Source organism: Phocoena phocoena, chromosome 4, assembly GCF_963924675.1.
Source record: "Phocoena phocoena chromosome 4, mPhoPho1.1, whole genome shotgun sequence".
NCBI classification, from domain to species: Eukaryota; Metazoa; Chordata; class Mammalia; order Artiodactyla; family Phocoenidae; genus Phocoena; species Phocoena phocoena.
In genome coordinates, this window is record NC_089222.1 from 58,342,549 (window position 1) to 58,369,556 (window position 27,008).

At 39.0% G+C, this 27,008-nt stretch overlaps 1 protein-coding gene across 1 annotated transcript; it reads right to left on the reverse strand.

Annotated features, from left to right (window-relative positions):
* Window positions 1–850: 850 nt before the first annotated feature.
* On the reverse strand, window positions 851–22,478 carry KCNMB3 (potassium calcium-activated channel subfamily M regulatory beta subunit 3). Its single transcript, XM_065875822.1, is given in 8 exon segments — window positions 851–919; window positions 5,289–5,419; window positions 5,422–5,487; window positions 7,268–7,317; window positions 8,778–9,019; window positions 10,675–10,861; window positions 22,054–22,165; window positions 22,331–22,478. Coding segments are annotated over 8 exon segments (1,005 nt in total).
* Between the last annotated feature and the right edge of the window lie 4,530 nt (window positions 22,479–27,008).

Below are 27,008 nucleotides of genomic sequence, written 5' to 3' on the forward strand. Positions count from 1 at the left end.
GTTTGGTAGCTGATTTTCACACCAACAGTAGACTCCAGTCCTCATGTTGGTAAGTATGGGGAGTGTAATGCATTTTGTAAGCATTAAATTAAGTTTATGAATCTATCTAAAACATTATTTAATCTCTCACTACAATAATTTTGTGGTTATGCTAAGAGCCATGTATACTTTTAGGTGATCCTTTTGTTAATCCTTCTAGGATAGCAAGGAGGCAGAAAACCTTCACTGTTTTATTATTTTCTCAGAATATCTTTAATAAGACTAAACTCCTTAATTCTAGTATAAATTTCCAAATGTGGTCACTATCCACTGATTTCATAAGAAAAATCCTCTTATCAGATTTATGTTCCTAAGAGTACTGGACAGCTTGGCCTTCATCTGATTTGTAGAAATGTTTTTGGCTATGGAACCAAAGTTTCTAATGCAGTTAATGGTTTCAATGTGACTCAGTCCTCAGACTTTATTGGATTGAATAAAATCTAAAGGAATGTATGCTTTTAGAACATAACATCTTGGGAGTGCGGCACTACCAAAATTAGAATACTGATACATCAACTGTTGACTTTGGAAGCTTCAAAAAGGAGTTCCCATCACCCTCTTTAGCCCGATTTATCGTAGCAAATCTATTTCACTATATTTTGTCATTCAATGAGTTGGAGTCCTGTGGTATACTGCATTAGTTAGGAGGAAAATGTTTTTAAATGTTCTTTTAATGATGGCCCAAAAAGTATTTGACACAGCAAGTGCATGTGTTATTGTACTGAGAATATAGAATAATACAGTGTCACTAAATTTAAGACCTCTCCCCAGTCTTGCTGTTCCTGGCAAGAAGTTTGGCCTGTGACTGCACTTACTGTTTATGCTCATCAGAAACTGTCAATGTCTGCTTTACTTTAACTTTGCAGTCTGTAACGTCACGCTGTTTATTAAAAAAAATATTACTTTGACTTGTGTCCAAACAATCCTTAGTGTACTATATGTTAAACAAAAAACTGTGATAATTATATTTTGCCATTTCTTTTTAATACTTAACAGCACACCAGTGTTGCTAATAATCAAAATTTAGCTGAATTTGAGTTCTTGTCAATAATGACTAAGTATAGTTGACTAAAAACCTGAAACTATTATGCCTTAAAAGCCAATTTTTCTGTCCCAGTAAAGTGATGAATATTAGAGAAATACCTGTTTAAATATTAACTTCCTTTAAGCATGAAGAATTATGTGCTTGTATTTTAAGCAGAAATATATGTGTACACATACATGTATGAATGTGTTTCTATGTGTGGACAGACTTTTTCCAAAGTCAGTTGATGACTAGAACCTAAAAGTGAAGTTCAGCTAGAAGCAAACTGGTTTTGCATTCAGCTATCATAAACCTTGCAAAAGGTAAGTCTGGGCTTTTCTTGGACCAGTAATTCACATGGGCATTGATATTTAGTACTTCTAAGCAATTCACAGCAAATAATTGCTAAAATTTTGTTTATTTTCCAAATGGTTAGAGTGACTTTGAGTTAACATTGTTGTAAACTGACTTTGTTCTTCAAGCATAATGTCTCTCCTGAGATGGACCAAGTAGCCACTAAATAAATGGAAAATTATAGTATTTGAAACACTTTAGGTTTCACACTTTCATGCACTTCAGGTTTCAGACTGTTTTGAATTTGTTAGAAGAAAAATCCAAAGAACTGCATATTGATAGATGGGTGTCAAACTTACTAAGAAATGGAATAGATATGTGCCCTTAATTTAAGAAATCTAGAGAATCTCAATTTGCAGAATGATTTAAAGTGTGTATGCATACATATATTTTATTATGGGGAAGTCTTTGGCATACAAAATAATTTATTATGACCTTTTAAACATCATGTTCTGGACCTTAAATGCATATGATATTTAGCCAAGAGAAGGTGGGGAGGAATCCTTTCCTGCAGCTCCCTACCCCAGCCCCTATACCCAGCTGTCCAACAAAAGGTACCAAGACCGCTTGAATTTATTTTTAATAAGAATTGTGTATACTTAAGGTTTACAATATGAGGACTTGATATACATAGTGAAATGATTGCTACAGTCAAGCCAATTAACGTATCATCTCCTCACATAGTTACCTTTTGTGTGTGTGCGTGATGAGAGCACCTAAACTCTATTCTCTTAGCAAATTTCCAGTATTCGATACAGTATTATTAACTATAGTCATCATGCTGTACATTAGATCTCGAGATTTATTCATCTTATAACAAAGTTTGTACCCTTTAACCAACATCTCCCCAATTTCCCCCACCTCCCCGCCCCTGGTAACCAGCATTCTGCTCTCTGCTTTCTATGTATTTGACTTTTTTAGATTCTACATATAAGTGAAATGCAGTTTTTTCTTTTCTGTGTCTGAATTATTTTACTTAGCACAAGCCCTCCAGGTTCATCCATGTTGTTGCAAATGGCAGGATCTCCTTTTTTTTAAGGCTGAAAAATATTCCATTGCATGTATTTATACACACACACACACACACACACACACACACATATATACATATATATATATATATCACAATTTATTCATCTGTTGATGGACACTTAGGTTGTTTCCATATCTTGGCTCTTGTGAATAGAGCTGCAGTGAACATGGGAATGCAGATATTTCTTGGAGATCCTGATTTCATTTCCTTTGGGTATATACCCAGAAGAGGGATAAGGCTGACTGAAAACTGAAACTTAGCAAAAGTTTTGTTATCTACTAACAAACATTTTTGAGCACCTCTGCTACGTACCAGAAACTAAGCTAGGTGTTTTACATACTCTTCCTTGTTTCTTCCCTAAAAATAACCTCATGAAAGAAGAGATCATCCCCATTTTATAGATAAGAGTGGCTCAAACAGTTCAGCTGAATTGCCCAAGGATACATATCTGAAAAGTTGTAATTATGGCCTACAAATTCAAAAAAATTGTACTTTGAGATACATGTTCTCGCCATTATTCCACACTAGAAAGAGGAGAAAACACCAAAATTGTTCACTGCTGGTGAAGTCAATAGTGCTCGGTTATTCATTTTATTTAATAATGTGTGACTTGCACTTATTTGCTAAAAAGAATTAAATTGGCTTAGAGTCAAAGTTTCTGTTTTGATTATATCTACGTATAAAAGTTGTTTCAAAAGTCATTCTTTCTATTGTCCATGATGTACAATTTTTTTAGTAAAATTGTAAAGCTACTTTGAGGAACACTGGTTTCAAAACGAACTCTGTTTTCAACTCATATTCACCTTAACCTGGAAAGCACTTGTTCGGAGAGTCTTGTGGCAGTATTTAATAACCATGGTTGATTCATTAATTAAAGTACGGACAATTGTTGACTATCCATGTGGGACTTTTCTATGATGCGGATTACCTGAGATGAATGTTAAATTCCATCCAGTACAGCTTCTCCCTACTTCATAACACATTTCTAGCTATCTCTCACTCCCTCCAGAATGTACACAAAGAACAAAATGCGCTTATGGAAAGCATAATTAGAAAAACTTGTCGCTCAAAGAAAAATCACATGGTACACGGCAAGGTTAAGTACAAATACGGCTAAGCTTAGTGAACTTCCTAGGCAGCGGCTTTCCTCCTTTCTCATGGATGGTGAGGTAAAACAGTAGGTCCACATTTTCTGAAATTATCAGATTATTATCTTCTATAGTGAATGAACTGCTCTTCACTAAGACTTGAGAAATGTTTTAATGTGAACTATGTTGCATAGAACTAGACTGGCTGTTCAGTGCTCAATAGCTTAGAAACCCTCCTCATTTATTTCCACAATGACAAGTTCTAGCTAGAGCTGATATTAGATGAAGCACAATGACTGTGAGCTCATTTTGCCCTGTGGAAACAAAAATTGCTTCCCGGCTGATGTGGAGAGATTTGGAGTAAAAAAAGATGGTGAATTTATATGTATTTATAGAATAAATAAATACCTAATGAGATTTTTCTTTCCCACATGAAATGTTATACCTTGCTTCTATGCGGTTAGTTTGCAAGCAGGCATAATTCGGTCCTCAAGTGCAGAAATTGCAGGTATCTGAAGGCCCGGACTTTGGCCACCATCTTAAGATTTCTCTGCTCCTTCCTTTGCTCCTCCCAACACTCCACAGTTTGAACTGATGCTGTGCCATGTAAGGAACTTTGTACTTACCTCGTCTCGGAGTGCAGTGCTATATTTTTCACATAAGAGGGACAGGTATTGTGTTAATCTCACCATGCCAACTATCAGGGCGCCATCTATCAGTCATGAAGGCCAAAATAAACGGTGGAAGATAACCATTTGGTCATATTTTTTATGAGAATGACGTCTTCGGATCGGCTGTCTGGAGTGCGGAAGCATGAAAAGGGGGTCCCATTTTGTGATCAAAGAATTCCTTTATGTTCAGAGCACTGTAGAGCAAATCATTTCTATCCCAGTAGCACTTAGGTGTATAGAAGCACTAGGAATATGGAGGAGGAAGAAAGGTGAGGGCACTGTCTCTGAAAACAAGCACTTAAACAAAAGCTTTAATTCTGAAATCGCTTCAGACTGAAGCTATGAGGAGTTTTAATCTCAGAAGGTGATGAAACCTATTACATAGCTCATGGGGAAGGGTTGCCAGGAGGGCAAATATTGAAATGGCCATTTCTGAGCGCTAAACAGGATGTGGGAATAAAGACATTGAGGTTTATCATCATATCCACCAAGCACTCACGACACTGTGCCAAGGGCCCACAAAACTGTTTCAGACCTTAAAGATTACTGCATCCAAAATACAAAACCAAACTCATCAGATTGAAATTAGTGCTTAAGTAAACACAACAAAGTGTAAAATGTCAACTAATCTAATACAGCTCAACTTTTATAGTTATGTGAAAATGTTCCCTTTAAATCATATGAACCTGTTCAGTATCCTTTAAAGGATAATCTTTAAATTTCTTTGATAAGAAAAATTGTTTGATTTAAGGTGGACTGTAAGTACATTTTAATGTTTTCGATATGATGGGAAATGGGACCTCTAAAAATAAGACTGCCAAAAATAAGAATGATGAATAATTCTGTTCATTGGCCCAGTCTTTAAATTCTAGACACCAATATGACCTCTCTTTTCTATATACCCCATTTTTCCTCCAAGAATGCTTTTAGCTTCATTTATCCTTATTGGGTCATTGTCCCAATGTTCACTGGAAGAAAACAGATTTATCTAGAGTTGGCTACTGCACCTTGCTAGGGACAGTCTGCCATGGAAAAGTTGCTGTAATTAGAACTGTTTCATTACATGAACTTTACACTACCTTGGAATTTATCTGGACAGCCTCTTCATTATAATGTAGGAGCACTTTCTGACCTGAATGGGTGAGCTTCACAAACACCTGCAGACACGGGTACTTGCCCTGACATCGGCAGTCCACACCACAGGTGAAAGACAGTCCATCCAGTCATCCAAGATGTGCGTGTGGATGATAGTGCAGTTAGATTCTTCTCTCTTGAGTGCTTCAATTTGGAAAAAAATAAATGATTTTCACCCCTAGAAAATTTAGTCCTATATTTCTAATGTGGTAACCCAAGGCATCTATTTCAAAGCAATGTAGGATGATTACAGAAGGCATCTAATGATTTGGGAGCATGGAGAAGCTTGCAATGGGACAAACAGCAGCAAAGTGCCAAGTTCCATCTCAATTATGACCCTCCTTGTGTATTTCTCACTATAGATCAATGGTTTTCAAACTTCAGAATCACCTGAGTGGGTTTCTTAGAATGAAGAATTTGTTAAAACGTGGGTTCTATGACTTCACTCCCAGGATTCGGGTTCAGTTGATCCAAGTTGAGACCCATGCATCTGTATATTTAATAGTATTTAAGTTGCAGGTATTTGGAGAACCACACTTTGTGCAATATTATCCTAAATACCGTAACCACAAAGATTCACACTCAGAAATCTTATCTCTCCTGCCTCATCATCTCAAGATGCACCCACTGGCTTGTCCTGGTGAAAACGTGCCTTTGGAAGAAGTCCAACCACAGGGCTCTTAGACAACATAGCCTCCGAAAGTTGTGGTAACAAGGTACAATTCCACTCTACTTCCAAAGAGGCAAATGCAAATCATATGAGGAATCTCTCATTAGAAAACTTGCCATGTTTTTACTATTAGTAATTTCCTTAAGGTCAAGAACTATATCCTATTCGTCTTTGTGTTCCTCAAAGCATAAAGCACAATGCCTCTCACACAGTAGAAGCTCAATACGTGTTGTACTGAATTGAATTTTACTTGGAAAACATTCCTTGAGAATTTACACATGCACTGCATATACAGAATGTCACAGGTGCAATGAGACGGGGCAGACAAAATTCCTGCCCATGAAGACTTTGCGGTGGTGTTGAAGAGAAAGGACACTTGTGTATAAAATAATTAGAGAACAGGTCCAAGATAAAGTAAACGAGAGAGGAAAGGCTCCGATTGAATGCACAGGTCCACCTCCTCATGTATCCTCACACTCACATCTAGGTGAGTCTTTGTGTTTATTTCCCTGTGCCTTAAACACAAGAAGTTAGATTAGCAAATTCTAAAGCCAGAATGTTTGAAAAGCATTGTTTAGCTAGGTTCAGACTGCACTCTCATTAAGATCTTGGACTGTATGTAATCATTTTTCTTTATTAACATAACAAACTGAGACACACTGCATTTTAATATGATCTAAGGCCCAGGGCATAAAAAAAAAATCACTAGATATGGCCTTAGAGGAATAAAATACTGGGCAAGTGAAAATGCAAAAATGGAAAATAAGGTTCCTTCACAGGTTTAGCACTGGCCTGATTTTCACAAAATTAATTTCTCTACTTATTTAGACCAGGCATCTTAAAGTATTTAGAGTTGTCTGCCTTTCTGTGTTAGAAGTTAAAACTCTCTAAATCCTAACCAAGTACCAAACAGAGTTTGATTTGAACCTTCCTTGAAGATTTCAGGAAGCTCCAATATAGAAAGTGGGATATTCTTTCCTATGTACAAGGGCCAGACCAGAGGCTTTCAGGTAGAACCAGGAATGTATTCAAGGCTGAAACATTCAGCATGTTCTTTCAATAGTATTGTGTGTCTATTTGTCTACAAATAGACAAGTTCCATCGTTTGATTGAGAAATGAGGGCATAAGGGAGTGGGGATAGGTATGAGCTACCCAAGCCTCTCAACTGTTACGAAGCAAAACCTTCATCTTTTATGAAGCAAAACTATTCTCTGGTGGCACAAGATCACAAGGCAAGAGAGATGAGAACTCACCACTCTTAAACATTTCCTTAATTACTTCCAGCAAACTATTTCCAGAAATGCTTAGAAAAGTAAGTTTTAAATATGAGTAACAGTTTGGTACTAGCTTACAGAAGGTAACTTCAAACCATCTCCCAAATATATCACATTTAAAAAAAATAATCTGACCTGCACACACATGCACACACACATTTATTGAACTTATGTAGATGTATGTAATGCAGATACAGATATATAGATGGAAAATGGAGTAACAGGAAAAGGAAGGTAGAAAGCTAGAATGAAGGCAAGAGTAAGGTACAAACATGTAGCCTCCAGACCATAAGATCCCCTATAGTTATAAAAGCTGGGCCACAAATTTGGCTCTGAGCTTCCTAGCAGCCAAAGTAATGAAGGAAACACAACCAGATAAAAGATTCCTGGTGTCCACTGAATAAAAGCAAACTGGTTGATCAGGAGCAGAACAGATTCTCCTGCTGCTAATATCAGAGAGACAATTCCCCTGGAATCCTTCCAATGGTGGCACTGTGTGCTATAGTGGAGGATAACCTCCATATTATTGCCCTAACAATGGTAACTCAGGAATGGTGGGAGATGAATCTGATATCAGAATAACAAAAGCAGGCCATACAGTTCCTTTCCTATGACCTTTTTCTTCACTGAACTCCTAGGCCTCCCTCTTCCCCTACCCCCTGGGCCTTCTGTTGCTCTTCGGCTAGCCAAAGGGGAGGTATACCTTGCTTACCCCTTACCCAGTGCCACCCTCCTCCAAAGTACCCCATGTTGTGTGATCCTGTCTCCAAAATGAAACAGCTCCTCTACAACCCTAATCAACACTCCCATCCTCCTCACTGCAGCAAACTTCAGTTAAGTATCAGGAGGCAAAGAGTCTTATATCAGAATGAATAGGCAGATTCTTTACTGGCTATATGACCTTGGGTATTCTACTTGGCCTTTCTGAGCCTCAGCTTTCTCATTCATAAAATGAAAGTTAAGTAACAAAATAATACTTCCATCATGGACTTGCTATAGGTTTAAATAGGATAAAATATAATATATATTTGACATATATATTTAATAAATGGTAACTTATTACATGTATTTACTAAGGAAACTACTTAAAAGGAAGAAAACTAATATTTATTGAGCAACTACTATGTGCCAGGTAGCTATTAGCAAACTCAAAAAACTCAGACTCAAAAAACTTTTGTTATGCTCATGCAAAAGCTCACGCTCATCCCCTTCCCTGGGATCTACATGTTAAAGAAAGACTTTACTACCTACAGAAATATCTAATATGTGGACCATTGTTGAAAGAATTTTGAGATTGGAGGAGGGGAGTGGCAAAGAAGTATCTTCCACTTTCTTACTACCTCTTCCTCCACACCCAGTTGCCTCCCAGCACTGAGAGAGGAACAGGGATTCTGGAGAAACCAAAGCCAGCCTCCCCTCCCCTCCTCTACCACTGTGCTTGCACCTGATTTGAACTGGAAATTCTAGGTCTCCTCTCTCTGTTTCTTACCTGAGCATGAAGGGCTTTAGGATGGTTATTCCAAGCAAGAAGAACATTAGGACAGAGAAGCCTATCATTGCAAACCCTAGCAGCATGGCTCAGTCCTCTGCAGCACTGGATGGCAGCTTCCTGTGCACATCTGGCGGTTCTCTGTCATTGTAGTCTATGTTTCTCTTCCTCCCCAAGGTAGAAAAGGCTGTCCTTTGTGGGAAGAGGGAAGGAGATATTTCAGTAAGCTCATAAAGAACTGGGAACAGTGGTGATTATTCTGTGGAATATAGAAATATTGAATCACTATGTTGTACACCTGGAACTAGCATAGTGTTGTAGGTCAATTATACTTCAATTTTAAAAATTAAACAAATAAACTATTTGTTTTTAAAAGCCTAAGTTTAAATTCTAACATTTCTAGAAGAAAACATAAACCAAATCCTTTATGATCTTGGTGTAGGCAAATATTTCTTAGATACAACACACAAGCACAATCTGAAAGAAAACAAACTGGTAAATTGGACTTCATCAAAATTTTAAATTTCTGCTCTTCAAAAGACACTGTTAAAAGAATGAAAATCAAGCCCAGACTGGAAGAAAATACTGGGAAATCATTTATCTGATAAAGGACTTGAATCCAGAACACATAAAAAACTCTCAAACTCAGTAATGCCACACAATCCAGTTAACGATTTCAACAGCCACTTCAAAGAAGTTATATAAAGAGCAAATGAGCACATAAAAAGATGCTCATTAGTAACTTGTACATTAAAACCACACAGAGATACCACCTCACCCCCACTAGAATGGGTTTAACCAAAAAGACAGACAATACCAAGTGTTAGAGATGATGTGAAGGAACTGGAACTCTCCTACACTACTGATAGGCATATAAAACAGTATAACCACCTTGGAAAACAGTTGGTATTTCCTAAAAAAGTTAAACATATATGGGACCATATGACCCAGGTGTTCCATTCCTACATATTTATTTACCAAGCAAAATGAAAGCATATGATCATACAAAGACTTGTACACCGACGTTCATGGCACCCCATTTGTAAGGAGCCCAAAACTGAAAACAACCCAAATTTTTATCAACAAGTATAAACTCTTACATTCACACAATGGAATAATACTCAGCAAGAGAACTGATAAACACAGTACTCATGATGAACCTCAAAATAATTATGCTGAGTGAAAAAAGCCAAACAAAAGAGGCCATGCTGTATTATTCCATTCCTACAAAATTCTAGAAACTGCAAACTTATCTTTAGTGACAGAAAGCAGATTAGCGGTTACCTGGGGGTTGGAGGAAGATGCAAAAGGACACAAGGAAACTTTCATGGTAGTAGGTGATGGATATGTTTTTTATCTTGATTGTGTGATGGTTTCACTGGTATACACATGTCAAAACTTACCAAATGGCACACTTTAAATATGTGCCATTTGTCATATTTCAGTCATAAAGTGTTTTTTGACAAATGTTAAAAAAAAAAGTGGGAACATTTAGCAACCCATGGGGGATGGAGGGATTATACCATTTGCCGCCCACCTGAGGGTTGTAAGCAGGCTTGATGCAACACAATGAGATCTTATATTCAGAGCGTGGTTAAAAGTCCATCTAAACAAGCTAAAATGATGTGTTAGAAAATTTTTTTTCATGTAACAAAACTAAGGAATGTTGCCTGTGTTAAGTCTTTAGAGATCTGTTTAATCAATGACTAGGAAAGAATTACCTATAAGTAGCTTTCATTCATTTTATGTAAATAGTGTTATAAACTTACTTATCTTCCAGGGAAATTGCATATTTCCCCTGAAAATGTTTTTTACATTCTTTTATGAATTCCATATGGAAAGAATGACTCCGCAAGCTCACATTTGGAATTAATAGCATCCTGAAGTAGGATCTGACTTGTTCTTTCATATCCAGCTGTTGAGAAGGCAGCACATCCACCACATGGCTTTCTGGCCCAGGGCCCAGTCCGTTCAGAACAGTGAGGGCCTCGCTGCAGGCGTCTCCCTCGCCCACCTCTCCTCTGTCCTCATACAGCTCCACACAAGTGGCCCTACGCCTCTTCTCTCCCTCTCTCTGTTCTGCTCTAGGAAAGGAGGTGATAAATTCTTTCACAAGGGGGCATCCAGGGATCAAAGTCCAAAACAAAGGTTGCCAACTGGTGACCCATGGACAGTATCCAGCCCACAGATGTGTTCTGTTTGGCCTTTTCTGTGTGTGTGTGTTTTGGGTTTTTTTTTTAATGTGGGATTCGTTGCTAACACTTTAAAAATCATGAAATTTCTCACAAAGATGCTGATTTCTACTTTTTTTAAAATATATTTATTTTTGGCTGCATTTGGTCTTCATTGCTGCACGCAGTCTAGATGCGGCGAGCGGGGGCTACTGTTCGTTGCGGTGAGCGGGCTTCTCATTGCGGTGGCTTCTCTTGATGCAGAGCACGGGCTCTAAGCGCGCGGGCTCAGTAGTTGTGGCTCACGGGCTCTAGAGCGCAGGCTCCGTAGTTGTGGCGCACGGGCTTAGTTGCTCTGCAGCATGTGGGATCTTCCCGGACCAGGGCTTGAACCTGCATTGGCAGGAGGATTCTTAACCACTGCGCCACCAGGGAAGCCCTGATTTCTACTTTTGAACAAACATCACAAGGTCCACATTCCTGCCTATGAACAGCTGGCCAAGTCGAGTAGAGGCTGCCCCTGTGGACAGGGGTGTCTTCTCCAATCTGCAACAGTCCCACAACTTCCTGTGGTCACTGTCACTGATTTGCTATTCCCTGTTCAGCAGGCATTTATGTCCTGGAGGTACTTCTATTTTAAGAAGCTTAACGAAATCTTAAGCCAAACAAATGCAGGGTAAAAATTCAGCGTCCATCAAGCTGTGTAAAAAGCTTACCAAATTCTGAAGGTGAGCAAAAACCCTGTCAAGGGAATCGTTTTCCTCCAAAAGCATATTTTATAGTTTATCTTCCATCCTTCCCCCTTTCTCTCCCTAATTCCCTTTCTCCCTAGCAGTATCTTCGAGTCCAAAGAGACCGAAGGGAATGTCGGGCGATCCAGGGTATTCCAGGAGCCTGGTCTGGGAAGCACTGCTCTCAGGAGATGGTAACAGTGTCGTTATACTACTCTGGGAATCAAGGACCTGGTTTGGGGATTTTTAGTTTCCTTTGATATTTTACCTTCTATCATCCCACCCTCAGAGAATGGGAAGGCAAAAAAAAAAAAATGTAACGAAAGTTAAGCCAGTATATTTTATAGTTTCTCAACAAATATGATAGCTTGATTAAGAGTTTTAGCCCTAAAGGAAGGTTTGGATATTTTGTAGGTTCCCAATACCCAACACCCAGCATTTCCCTCATGTTCTGAAACTGGGCTTTTAGTTGCTTTGCACTGTAAAGTATCCGGAGGTTTATCATCAGATATCCATCAAATCCATGCACAAAGAGGGTTATTATGAGGCCTCTTTGCCATTTCTGACATATTGATTTAACATACCCAGTTATAACTGTATGATTTAACATACCCAGTTATAACTGACATAACTTAATTCTGATCTCATTTAGGAATAAGACAGACCTGGTAGTATAATAGACTATGTTTTATCTTTCTAATATTTCTGTCCACTTTGTTTCAAGGCTTCATGAAGAGTTGACAACCTCAGAGACCTCTTGTGAAGAAGTTATTTCATGTTTGGAGGGAAAGATAATACAAAATAATTGCTAAAAATGAATACACAGCTATATAGTTTTAAAATTTATTTTTATTTTATTTTTGGCTGTGTTGGGTCTTTGTTGCTGCGTGTGGGCTTTCTCTAATTGCGGGGGCGGGGGGGCTACTCTTCGTTGCGGTGTGCAGGCTTCTCATTGCTGCAGAGCACAGGCTCTAGGCACACAGACTTCAGTAGTTGTAGTGCGCAGGCTCAGTAGTTGTGGCTGGCGGGCTCTAGAGCGCAGGCTCAGTAGTTGTGGCGCACGGGCTTAGCTGCTCCGCAGCATGTGGGATCTTCCCAGACCAGGGATCGAACGCATGTCCCCTGTATTGGCAGGCGGATTCTTAACCACTGCACCACCAGGGAAGCCCACACAGCTATGTTTTTATTATTGTAATAATAATAGTCTTCTATTTCTCCAGCAAAATGGACTAGATACCCACTTTAACTGTAAACATAAAAATTCTGGTCGAAACTTAAAAAAAGAGTTTGAAATACTCAAAGGACAAAAACTATGTGAAAGTAGGAACCCAGAAGGGAAAGTAGACTGGAGTAAATTTTAACCTTGAGGACATTTGCAGAACTTGGTGACCTTGAGCTTCAGTCTCACAGTTTGGGGGTGGGGAGAGACATAGGGACAGGAGACAATGCCCAGGGCCTATCCAAGGTGTGGGAGGTAATGCTCTCCACGAGAGCTGGGACCCATAAGACCTTGTACTCAGTGTAAGGCTGAAATGGAAGTAGCCACCTCCCACACACAACTCCCTAGGAGACTGCAAGGAAAATACCTTACTCTAACCTGACACTGAGTACAGGAGGAAAACTATAATCTCCCCTGAGATTTCATAACCTTAAGGTGATACTTAAGAGAGTTTATAGCCAGAATTCACACTACCTGGGAAATCTAAAACCCTCAAGCTAAGAATTTCACTTAATCTTATCTCAAGTAGTTAGTGCCTTCTGGCAGCTGGCAGAAGCAAAGATATAAATTCTCTGGAGGAGATCACCTTCAACCTAGGTCTCGAAGGAATCCTATAAAGTTTCAAGGAGTATGTACTCTCATTCTAAAGTCATAAAGCACACAATAAGGACCTTGGAGTGAGAAAAAGCAACAGAATCAGATCCAAAAAAATACTTCAGATATTGGACAACATATAAAAATATATCTACAATATGCTTGAAGAAATAAAGGAGGGATTGGATATCAGAACGAGCAAAAGACTCTAAAACATGACCAAGCCAATATTAAAAAGAACCAAATAGAATTTCTAGATATGAAAAAATGAAATAATTGACATAAAAAGCTCAATGGATGACAAGGACCTACTGTAGAGCCCAGAACTATATTCAATATCTTGTAATAACTTATAATGGAAAAGAATTTGAAAAAGAATATATACATATAATATATATTATATATATATGTGAATCACTTTGCTGTACACCTAAAACATTGTAAATCAATTATACCTCAATAAAAAAATCAATGGATGGATTTAACAGTTGGATTAGAATCTGAAAAGATAATTAGTAAATAGATGGACCTGCAAAATAAATAAAATATATTGCTAAATATACTTTATCTAAAGTATAATATAGAGATTTCTTTAATGGAAAATATTGAAGAAAGGTTAAGAAGCGTGGAAGATAGATAGAAAGGTTCTAACATAAAGTCTGTTCAGAATTCCAGAAAAAGAAGAGAAGAAAGCCAAGCAATATTTTTTAAAAAACAATAAAATTACAGAATTGCTGAAGACCCAGTCCACAGATTCCAGAAGCCAAGTGGGATAAAATAAAATGAAACCCACACCTATATACATCACAGAGATATTGCACAGACACCAAGACAAGAGAAATTCTTAAAAGCAGCCAGAGAAAAAGACAGATTAACTTCAAAGGAATGACAATTAGGCTGAAACCTTACTTCTCTGTAACAAGAAAAGAAGCCAGAAGACAGGAATATTGTCAATATGCTGAGAGAAAACAGAACTCTATACTCAGCAAAAGTCTCTCAAGAATAAGTATGAAATAAAGGCATTTCAGACACACACAAAGCTGAGTTTGCCATCAACAGACCTTCACTAAAGAAAAAGGTCAATTATTTACTGCAGGCAGAGGGAGAGCAATCCAGGTAGAAGAGCTGAGATTTAGTCAAAAATGAGGAGCAATTACAGGAGTAAATAGGTAAGTAAAGATACAAACCTTACAAAATAAAAATAGTAATAAAACTTCAATAGTTAAATATTTAAATTTTTTAATTAAAATGGTGATGGTGATGATGTCATCTTGTGGGGTTAAAAGAAAAGACAAATACATTATAAGAGCACATACCTTATAGGAGGTGACAGTGTTACTGTGTTCTAAATTACTAATATTTTTTGAGGAGATGATAAAGATATTGATTTCACTTTGATAAGTTCAAGTCTGCATGCTAAAATTGTTGGAGTATCCACTAAAAGAGTACAAATAGGTGATATAACTTCCAAACCAGTAGAGAGAGAAAGAATGAAAGGGGGAAAAAATCAATCCAAAAGAAAGCAAGGGAAAAGGGGAAAAAGAAAAACTCATGGAAAAGACAGGACAGACAGAAAGCACAAAAACATGACAAAATAAATCTAAGTACACCTGTAATTACAATAAATCTAAATGGATCAAATGATCCAGTTAAAAGATAAAGACTGTCCGACTGTATTTAAATATATGTTTTACATCTAAAACACACAGATGGGGAGGATCTTCAAGATGGTGGAGGAGTAAGACATGGAGATCACCTTCCTCTCCATAAATACATCAAAAATACATCTACATGTGGAACAACGCCTACAGAACACCTACTGAATGCTGGCAGAAGACTTCAGACTTCCCAAAAGGCAAGAAACTCCCCACGTACCTGGACGTGTGGCTGACAGGGTTTTGGTGCTCTTGCCAGGTGTCAGGCCTGAGCCCCTGAGGTGCGAGAGCCGAGTTCAGGACACTGGACCACCAGAGACCTCCTGGCCCCACGTAATATCAAACAGTGACAGCTCTCCCAGAGATCTCTGTCTCAATGCTAAGACCCAGCTCCACTCAATGACCAGCAAGCTCCAGTGCTGGACACCCCATGCCAAACAACTAGCAAGATAGGAACACAACTCCACCCATTAGCAGAGAGCCTGCCTAAAATCATAATAAACACACCACCAGACACGGTCCTGCCCACCAGAAAGACAATATCCAGCCTTATCCACCAGAACACATGCACCAGTCCCCTCCACCAGAAAGCCTACACAACCCACTAAACCAACCGTAGCCACTGCAGGCAGACACCAAAAACAAAGGGAACTACTAACCTGTAGCCTGTGAAAAGGAGACCCCAAACACAGTAAGTTTAAAAAAATGAGAAGACAGAAAAATATAGCAGATGAAGGAGCAAGGTAAAAACCCACCAGACCAAACAAATGAAGAGGAAATAGGCAGAAGAATTCAGAGTAATGATAGTAAAGATGATCCAAAAACTTGGAAATACAATGGAGAAAATACAAGAAATGTTTAACAAGGGCCTAGAAGAACTAAAGAGCAAACAAACAATGATGAACAACACAATAAATGACATTAAAAATTCTCTAGAAGGAATCAATAGCAGAATAACTGACTCAGAAGAATGGAGAAGTGACCTGGAGAATAAAATAGTGGAAATAACTACTGCAGAAGAACAAAAAAAAAAACCCCAAAGTTAGCAGAAGGAAAGAAATCGTAAAGATCAGGTCAGAAATAAATGAAAAAGAAATAAAGGAAACAATAGCAAAGATCAATAAAACTAAAAGCTGGGTCTTTGAGAAGATAAACAAAATTGATAAACCATTAGCCAGACTCATTAAGAAAAAAGGGGGGAAGAATCAAATCAACAGAATTAGAAATGAAAAAGGAGAAGTAACAACTGACACTGCAGAAATACAAAGAATCATGAGATTACTACAAGCAATTATATAATAATAAAACGGACAACTTGGAAGAAATGGACAAATTCTTAGAAAAGCACAATCTTCTGAGACTGAACCAGGAAGAAATAGAAAATAAAAACAGACCAATCACAAGCACTGAAATTGAAACTGTGATTAATAATCTTCCAACAAACAAAAGCCCAGGACCAGATGGCTTCACAGGCGAATACTATCAATCATTTAGAGAAGAGCTAACACCTATCCTTCTCAAACTCTTCCAAAATATAGCAGAGGGAGGAACACTCCCAAACTCATTCTACGAGGCCACCAACACCCTGATACCAAAACCAGACAAAGATGTCACAAAGAAAGAAAACTACAGGCCCTTATCACTGATGAACACAGATGCAAAAATCCTCAACAAATCACTAGCAAACAGAATCCAACAACACATTAAAAGGATCATACACCATGATCAAGTGGGTTTATCCCAGGAATGCAAGGATTCTTCAATATATGCAAATCAATTAATGTGATAAACCATATTAACAATCTGAAGGAGAAAAGCCATATGATCATCTCAATAGATGCAGAAAAAGCTTCCAATAAAATTTAACAACCATTTGTGATAAAAACCCTCCAGAAAGTAGGCATAGAGGGAACTTACCTCAACATAATAAAGGCCATATATGACAAACCCACAGCCGACATCGTTCTCAATGGTGAAAAACTGAAACCATTTCTACTAAGATCAGGAACAAGACAAGGTTGCTCACTCTCACCACTCTTATTCAACACAGTTTTGGAAGTTCTAGCCACAGCAATCAGAGAAGAAAAAGAAATAAAAGGAATCCAAATTGGAAAAGAAGAAGTAAAACTGTCACTGTTTGCAGATGACATGATACTATACATAGAGAATCCTAAAGATGCCACCAGAAAACTACTAGGACTAATCAATGAATTTAGTAAAGTAGCAGGATACAAAATTAATGCACAGAAATCTCTTGCATTCCTATACACTAATGATGAAAAATCTGAAAGAGAAATTAAGGAAACACTCTCACTTACCACTGCAACAAAAAGAATAAAATACCTAGGAATAAACCTACTTAAGGAGACAAAAGATCTATATGCAGAAAATTGTAAGACACTGTTGAAAGAAATGAAAGATGACACATACAGATGAAGAGATATACCATACTCTTGGATTGGAAGAATCAACTTTGTGATAATGACTATACTACCCAAAGCAATCTACAGATTCAATACAACCCCTATCAACTACCAATGGCATTTTTCAGAGAACTAGAACAGAAAATTTCACAATTTGTATGTGAAACACAAAAGACCCCCAAATAGCCAAGGATGAGAAAGAGAAACGGAGCTGGAAGAATCAGACTCCTGGACTTCAGACTATAATACAAAGCTACAGTAATCAAGACAGTATGGTACTGGCATAAAAACAGAAATATAGATCAATGGAACAGGATAGAAATCTCAGAGATAAACCCACGCACATATGGTCACCTCATCTTTGATAAAGGAGGCAAAAATATACAATGGAGAAAAGACAGCCTCTTCAATAAGTGGTACTGGGAAAACTGGACAGCTACATGTAAAGAATGAAATCAGAAAACTCCTTAACACCATACATAAAACTAAACTCAAAATGGATTAAAGACCTAAATGTAAGGCCAGACACCATCAAACTCTTAGCGGAAAACAGGCAGAACACTCTATGACATAAATCACAACAAGATCCTTTTTGACCCACCTCCTAGAGAAAGGGAAATAAAAACAAAAATAAACAAATGGGACCTAGTGAAACTTAAAAGCTTTTGCACAGCTAAGGAAATCATACACAAGACGAAGAAACAACCCTCAGAATGGGAGAAAATATCTGCAAATGAAGCAACTGACAAAGGATTGATCTCCAAAATATACAAGCAGCTCATGCAGCTCAATATCAAAAAAAAAACAACAACCCAATCCAAAAATGGGCAGAATACCTAAACAGACATTTCTCCAAAGAATATATACAGATTGCCAACAAACACATGAAAGGATGCTCAACATCACTAATTATTAGAGAAATGCAGATCAAAACTACAGTGAGGTATCACCTCACACTGGTCAGAATGGCCATCATCAAAAAGTCTACAAAAAATAAATGCTGGAGAGGGTGTGGAGAAAAGGGAAGCCTCCTACACTGTTGGTGGGAATGTGAATTGGTGCAGCCACTATGGAGAACAGTATGGAGGTTCCTTAAAAAACTAAGAATAGAACTACCATATGACCCAGCAATCCCACTACTGGGCATATACCCTGAGAAAACCATAATTCAAAAAGAGTCATGTACCACAATGTTCATTGCAGCACTATTTCCAATAGCCAGGACATGGAAGCAACCTAAGTGTCCATCGACAGATGAATGGATAAAGAAGATGTGGCACATATATACAGTGGAATATTACTCAGCCATAAAAAGAAGCGAAACTGAGTTATAGTGAGGTGGATGGACCTAGAATTTGTCATACAGAGTGAAGTCAGAAAGAGAAAAACAAATACCATATGCTAACATATATATATATATGGAATCTGGAAAAAAAAATGGTTCTGAAGAACCTAAGGGCAGGACAGGAATAAAGACGCAGACATAGAGAATGGACTTGATGACACGGGGAGGGGGAAGGGTAAGCTGAGATGAAGTGAGAGAGTAGCACTGACATATATACACTACCAAATGTAAAATAGATAGCCAGTGGGAAGCAGCCGCATAGCACAGGGAGATCAGCTCAGTGCTTTGTGACCACCTAGAGGTGTGGGATAGGGAGGGTGAGAGGGAGATTCAAGAGGGAGGAGATATGGGGATATATGTATATGTATAGCTGATTCCGTTTGTTATACAGCAACAACACAACAATGTAAAGCAATTATACTCCAATAAAGATGTTAAAAAAATAAATAAAACACACAGATATACAGAAAGGTTGAAATTTGTTAGGCAAAGTCTATGAAAAGGTGATATGAACGTTAAGGTTAGAAAGCATTATTAGAAGTAAAGAAGGTAATGACATTGATTTAAGGTTCAATTCACCTGGAAGATATAATGATACTAATTTATATGTACCTGATAGCATTGCCTCACTGACAGAATGATAGGAAGAAATAGACAAAATCCACTATCAGACTGACATATTTTTACATACTCCCCCAGTAACTGATAGCTCAACCAGACAAATCAGTAAGGAAATAGAATTGAGCAAAGCAATTAACAAGGTTTTTCTAAATGATAAAGGTAGAATATTGTCCCCTATAGAATATATATTCTTCTCAAACATACATGAAATATTTGAGACCCATCCACAAACTAAGCCATAAAGAAAGCATCAATAAATGTCAAAGGATTTGTAACAGTAATGAACTTATTTTGTATGCTCATTTTATGAAACTTTGAAAATATGGGTAAGTCTAGAGAAGGGAATAAAAATCACCTACAGTTCTACCTCTCAGAGAGAATTATTATTCACTCACTGGGTTATTCCCCTCGTCTATATTGTTTTAAATAGAATGAGATCACACTGGATATATATATATATATTTCTTTTTAAGCTTGTATTTTTCAGTTAACATAATAACCACTTTCCCATGTTGGTAGCAATTCTTTGTAACCCTTCTGTTGGCTACATAATATTCTATGAATTGGATATACCATAATTTCCTTAACCATTTCCTTACAGTTGAATATTAGGTTGTTTCCAGTTTTCTGAGTTCATAAACAGTCCTGTAATTAAGTTTGTGGTATTTACAAGCACCTTTCATCAAAGGACCTGAAAGTGCTTAAGAGTGATCTAATTTTATTCTCCAGCCAGTGAGATGAGTGAATAGCATTTTCATTCCTCTTTGCCAGCAATAATCTTCACTTCTAACCAATGTGTTACCTGGAGGCATTTTATTATAGTCAAGGCATTACCCACCCCTTCCCGTTGCTCCCCTGCAGACAGAACTGACTTTCCCACCAGCCCTGACTACCGCAGTTGCTACAGGTGCCTTCTGGCTTAGCGTGAGGCAAACTCAATTTCAAAGAGCTTGAACATGTTCATCTGTGATCCCTGTGGAAGCCCGCAGCCTCTTCCTCCAACACTGTAACTTGGGCAGAGTGTTCCTTAGAAGGATGATGCGGTTGATGAAAGCTTGATAATTCAGCTGACATTCATTTCACATGTGTATGTAATTTCTAAGCGCCGGGTATGTTAAATAAATATTTCCCTGTAATTTGTTTGTGTTGCAGAGATTTGGGTAATTATTTTTACCCTTCTGTTTTTTAATTACAAAATTATTTAACAAATTCTTTTGAAACAGCAAAGGAGGTTGAGAAAAGTCAACATGGTTCATGTAGTTCAGCAAGAGGCAAGATGGGTGATCCAACTGTGCATTCCAGAAGTGAAAATGGGATGCTGTATTGCTTTGGGGAGAACACAACTGCTCTGCTAGCTAGTTAATTATGTTATGAATGGGGCATTAAAAATTGTTCCCTTGCATGTTTGTCATTTCATCTTCTGCCATAGAATGACTCACTTTGATTGTCTTCTCACAAAAGCATTGGTTCACTTGTAGGAGAGAAATGTTTTTGCCTCTATCTCTTTCTGCGGTTTGTTCCTTCCTCCTCCAGCCCCAACCTCCGTCCAAACCCCTACCTCTCACTCTCCTGCATTCTTTCTCCCCAGTACATAAAGACTCATGAGTGTAGTTAAAGAACAATGGGAGTGGGCACTGTGATGACCATTATGATCTTTATTGTTTCCACTTTCTCAGCTCCCAGCTCCACTTGAGCCACTAACAAACCATCCAGGTTTCCAGATAGAGTGAACTTAGCTGTGAAATGTACCCTCCCAGGAGTAAGCTGGCAAGTTTTAATATCTCATTCCTCAAACACCCTCAGGCATTGCTCTTCTCTCCATGTTGGTGCCCACTTCTCAATGCCCCACTGCCCCACGCCTGGGGGCAGGCAGAAGTACAGCCCCTCTGCTTTGCATTCCCCTGCTCCTCAAGATAACCTGTCTCACTTCCCCCTTAAATAGTAGAGCCTGGTGGTTAATAACCACAGCTAAAATGTGAAATGGAATAGTATAGAAAGTAGTACATAGAGAGTATGCTAAGGCATGCAGAGACCATTAATATCTCCAACAGCAGACAAGAGGATGGGGCAGAGAGAGGCTAAGTGACTTGCCCACAGTCATACAGCTATTTAAGTGATGGAGCTGGATTTGAACCTAGGCTGTGACTCCAAGACCCAAGCAGATTTCACCAATGCGACAAATGCTGGCAGTAATTTCATTTAACCAACAGACATTTGTTGAGCACCAACTATGTGCTGGGCCATGTTCTACTGCTGGGGAGCCAGAGAGGAGTTTAAAAAGATCCCTAGCCTCCAAAAACTTGCATCCTAGATGAGGAAGCCAACAAGAAAGGATGCAACCCCTGGATAGCAGTGCTGCTGGGGAAGCCTCCAAGGTCCCCTGGGAGGCATGACAAGTGGACACCCTCAGAGGATGAAGAACAAACTCAACCTCCAAACTCCTTATGGCCGCTCTTCTTCTAGCCACTTGTTCAGCGAGATGCCCATGAAAGCTGAGAGATTGTGGTGGTGACTTACCTCCCCTGGCTTCTCCAGCCGCCCTGGAGTTTAATTTGCATGGGGATGCTGAACAGCTGCATGAGACCAGGGGGCTGGGCAAAATGGACTCCTTCCACCTGAGCCATAGCCTCTGAGGGCACCAGAAGGGTAAAGTTTAAACATCAACAGAAGTGGGGTCCCAGGGAGCCACCAGTCCCCGGCACAGGCAGCCATCGGAAGCACCTGCGCCTCCAGAGCTGCCAGCTGGTGGTGTGCGGTGCCCGCTCTCCTGGGGAGGTGGTGGGTTAGGGCTGGCCTGTCTGGGGGTTCCGCAGATTCCCGGCAAGGCAGGGCGGTCCGTCCAAAAGGCTCAAGTCGTTTTCTGCAGCCAGACCTTCTCCCCGTGGTCGCCCGATGCCTGCCGCTGCCTTATCACCTGGGTTCTGCTTCAGCAGCCGGTGCATCGCCATAGAGACCTAAACGCTTGTGGAAAGTTCTGAGGCCCAAGGGACCCTGTATAATTTGCGAAGGACATACGCAGTTTAAGGTTTATAAAAAGAGGAAATGTTTTGCCTTGGCCACGTTTCCTTTTTCATAAGTTTTCTGTTAGAGTGCAAGCTCAGAGGATGGATTTTTTCTGGTTAATTGTATGTTCTGATTAAGAGAATTCATTTCTATACCATATGTGATTTCCCAAATTTTCAAGACTCAAAGGGTCATAAAATAACTCACCATTAAAACTATAACAAAGTTTTAAAAAACTGTATCAAATGATATTTTATCTTTCTTTGATAACTAAAAGACATTTGGGGGATCTTTCGATACCACGAAATCATGAACATAAATTACTATTATACTGTAGCTTACCGAAATGATGATAGAATGTTAGGTAGACTACTTTTGCTGCATGTTTTTTAGTAAAGGTAGTATTATCTTAACATTTTCCAAAACATTGGTGTTAGCAAGAAGGTAAGCATAATCTCATCTATAAACATCATATATAGAGAGCCATATTTATTAACTGTTACTTGCAGCTGTATTAATATCACTTAATGAAAAAAACATATTTATATACTTATGATTTGTATTAATTTTCTATTAGAGTTATAGACTAGTTCCTTTGTAAATTATTTGTTTTTAATGAACTGATGCAATTTGGAATAAAAACTGATACCAACTAGAATTTTTTCCTTCTGCTTCCTACTTGAAACAGCCTTTAAATATATAATAAATCTTCTTTTTCAGATTTAGACGTGCTAATAAATTCCCCTGCAATTTGGTATGTAACTCTCTTTGAAGAAATTATTGGTTTTCTGTTATTTTTATGTATTTGATTCAACCTCAGAAATAGGGTACTTTCTGAGCCCCTAAGACCCCCTACTTGAATTTGCACTTGCCTTTACTGGGACTTCCCATTTTATAGTTCTAGTTCCACCTAAGTGAAAATACACATGCAGAATCTTTAAAAATTCATTTTAAGAGGGTGTGAACATTATTTTAAATTACCTTTAGTCCCAATTCAAAAGTTCTGATAGATCCAGACAGATTTATTTTGGGTCCTGGACAAGTCTGGGTCTGGTATGTCTTAGAAGTAGCTGGCATAGTTGGCCATCTGAGATTGATCTCAGACCCAGCCTATGCTTGGTTTTTTTTTTTTTTTTTTTTTTTTTTTTTTATGCGTTACGCGGGCCTCTCACTGTTGTGGCCTCTCCCGTTGCGGAGGACAGGCTCCGGACGCGCAGGCTCAGCGGCCATGGCTCACGGGCCCAGCCGCTCCGCGGCACGTGGGATCTTCCCAGACCGGGGCACGAACCCGCGTCCCCTGCATCGGCAGGCGGACTCTCAACCACTGCGCCACCAGGGAAGCCCCTATGCTTGGTTTTTTCTTCCTTTTTACATAGGGTCATGATGGTAAATGGGAGGGAGTAACTTAACCTGTTACCCTTTGATTTTCTTCCCGGTGCCCCTTCACTTGGTAACTGACTGGCCTCTCTGTCCACCAATAGCAGGCCACACTCCCTTCTCACCCTTACGACAAGTGCCCGACACACACACACTCCACTCAAGGCTCACAGCCTACCTCTCAAGAAGAACCTAGAGTGATTGCTATGAATTGCAATCCCAATGCATCCATTCAGGAACACACAGGCTAAGCCAGAAGGAGTGTGGTGGTAAGAGACGCCAGGTGCACGGACCTTCACTGTACATCAGGATCTCTGATCCCCACCCTTGGTCCCTCAGACCATCCCTGAGTCCCCAGCTTACTCTTTCCTCTCAGAGTTGCTGGAGATCACTTCCTACTCCATAAAAGCCATGAGTCAACCATCAAGCCCACCATTTGGGCCCCCTCCCTCTCTGGGCCAGAGGATTTGGGTACTGCATTCAAATCCCAGTTTTGTAACTTCAGGTAACACATTATACATTCTCTGCCCTGGTTTTCCTTAGTAAAAAGAAAGTAAATAAAAATTCAGTGTGAGTTGTGTGAGTGTGATGTAACTTAATTAGTGCCCATAAACTGCTGTGAGATCTGAAGATGAAAGGGGATGTTACTGCCAAATGCTGGCGTCATGGATTCTTGGCTCCACATTTTCTTTTGCACTGAACAGGTGTTTTACTCAAGGGAAAAAAGAACCATCTCCCTTTCACCAGGCTAGAGAAACCACTTCCTCACTCATTTTCATATTCTCTCAATTACATACTACTTATTCTTTAGTAATATGAATTCTACGAATTCTTTGGTAGCTGAAATTCTCCATGTTCATGAGAACTGTATCTCTCTTCAAATATGGAGATGTACAAATCATATACAACAACCTAAAAAGTATACAACAGCTTATGTTCTTTGTCTGTCTCTGTTATTTGTAGGAGAATAAATAAACCTCTAACTGAACAATCATCCTGGTATGAATAGTTTTTGCTGGTGCAAGCAGCAATTTAAACTGTCAAAAGTAGAATAATATGTGATCTTACATTCTCTTTGCAGGAAAAACAAACAATAAGGAAGTATGATTTGTGCTACACATTTACAGAGTCTTAGATGGTATCTTCCTTTTCCTTTATCATAATGACTAACTCCAGACATCTGTGCTAATCCAATGGCCACTGACCCCATATGACCTAGGCTCATGTCAGAGAAACCAGTGTCACCTCTCTGCAGATGGTCTCCCTGCTCTGATGAGTGATGATACTAATGACTAACGTTTACTGAGTACTTACTATGAGCCAGGCATGGTTCTAAGGCTTTACATGCATTAATTCACTTCTTGGGCATTTTTAAGAGCAGAGAGCTACACTGAGTTACAAAACCTCACAAGAGCCACGGAACTGGTCCAACCTGGCATAGAAAAAGCTCATTGGATAATTGAAGCAGAAACTAATAGAAACAATAGCTGAAATTGTTAGATAGTTCAAGAGCCCTTGATTTATGGTCCCGTTTGAAATCCACTGTGACCAAGTCTTCACCAGGTGGCACAGGGCACAGACATATTTTATAATAATGTAAGTCAAGGTAACTGATCACTGCTTGAATGGTACTTGATTCCAAGTGTGACCTATTCAATACAGATTCCCAGGCCCCATCTTTAGAGATTCTGATCAAATAGTTGGGGTGTAGCATGCAGGAACATGCATTTTGAAAAGCTCCTCATGTGATCCTAATACAGGTGGTCCTACATTCATACATTGGAAAACGCTGGGTCATATTATGGGTTTAATAGGTCTTGGAGGCCTGGTCCTTGGGATCCTAAACACTGTTTCTAGTCCCAGATCACTAGACCTCTCTGGAACTCAGCTTATTCCTCTATGCAATGAGGGGATTGGAACAGATGTTTAATGTACTTTCCATCTTTAAGATCCAATAAAGTATATGAAACCATAAGTTAGTTTGCAAGGAAAAGTTCTCTCCTGGAGTGACAATAATGCAAGAACAAGCCACCTCAGCTGCTGAGTGACAGTGCTCACCTAGAAAAGAAGGAACCCAACCTACGCCCTCAACCTACTTCTCCTAGAAAAGTAATAACAATTTAGGCACCCTGAGCAACGCTGCGCCGGGTGTCGTGCTCAGTGCCTTGGGAACGTTATTTCCCTTAGTCACATAACCCAAGGAGGTAAGTATTCACTTATTTTGCAGATGAGGACACAGAGACCCAAATCACAAAGCCACAGCAAGAAGGGGCAGGTCCAGGACTCCAGAAGAGATCAGATTCAAAGCCCAGCTTTTACTAACAGTCTGCCTTCTCACTCAGTGGCTTGGGACATGTGCCTTATTCTCAAGGTTTGCCCAGGAATGTTGGTGACCAGGTCTTCATAGAGACAGGATGTTCGTAAGTTTTGATAGGTCCGCGTGTCTTAGTTACTTTTAGATAAATTCTTGTTTCTGATTTGACCAAGCCCTCATTTCTTGTCAAGTGATATGTGGTCATTAATTCTAATGCATCCTGTAAAATGATAGAATAACTCTGTTAACAAAAACTCAATCAGAATTCTCAATTAACTAAAAGTTGTTTGTTTTGTTTTGTTTCCATTTTCTCTTTCCGAGGAGAAGACAACGAAGTATATGAAAATGAACTTATATGAGACACTTAATTTTTTAAAATTCCAGGAGAGTTCCTAGGTTTGTAGAGATACAGATCACTCTCCTTGTTCAGGTAATTTTTGGCTAGTGGACTTCTGATCCCACTGCAGATACCTTTAATGTCCATTCCCTGTGAGCTGAAAAATTTAGCTCCATGAGGGTCTGAGTCTGTCTGTTTTATTCATTACTGTACCACCAGCTCCTAGGACAGTGCCTAGCACAGATGCCCAAGAAATAGTTCCTGAATGACTGAACAAGCTGGACACTACCTCAGAAATTATTCTGTGGATGGCGTTAAAGGCAACCACTTCCAACCAGTTGGGATAGGCTTGCAAGATTGAAGCATTTGGCTATTCCTGTCTACATCTTCCATTTATATCTACAGCCTCTCCACGGTGTGACTTAAAGTTCAAAATGATGG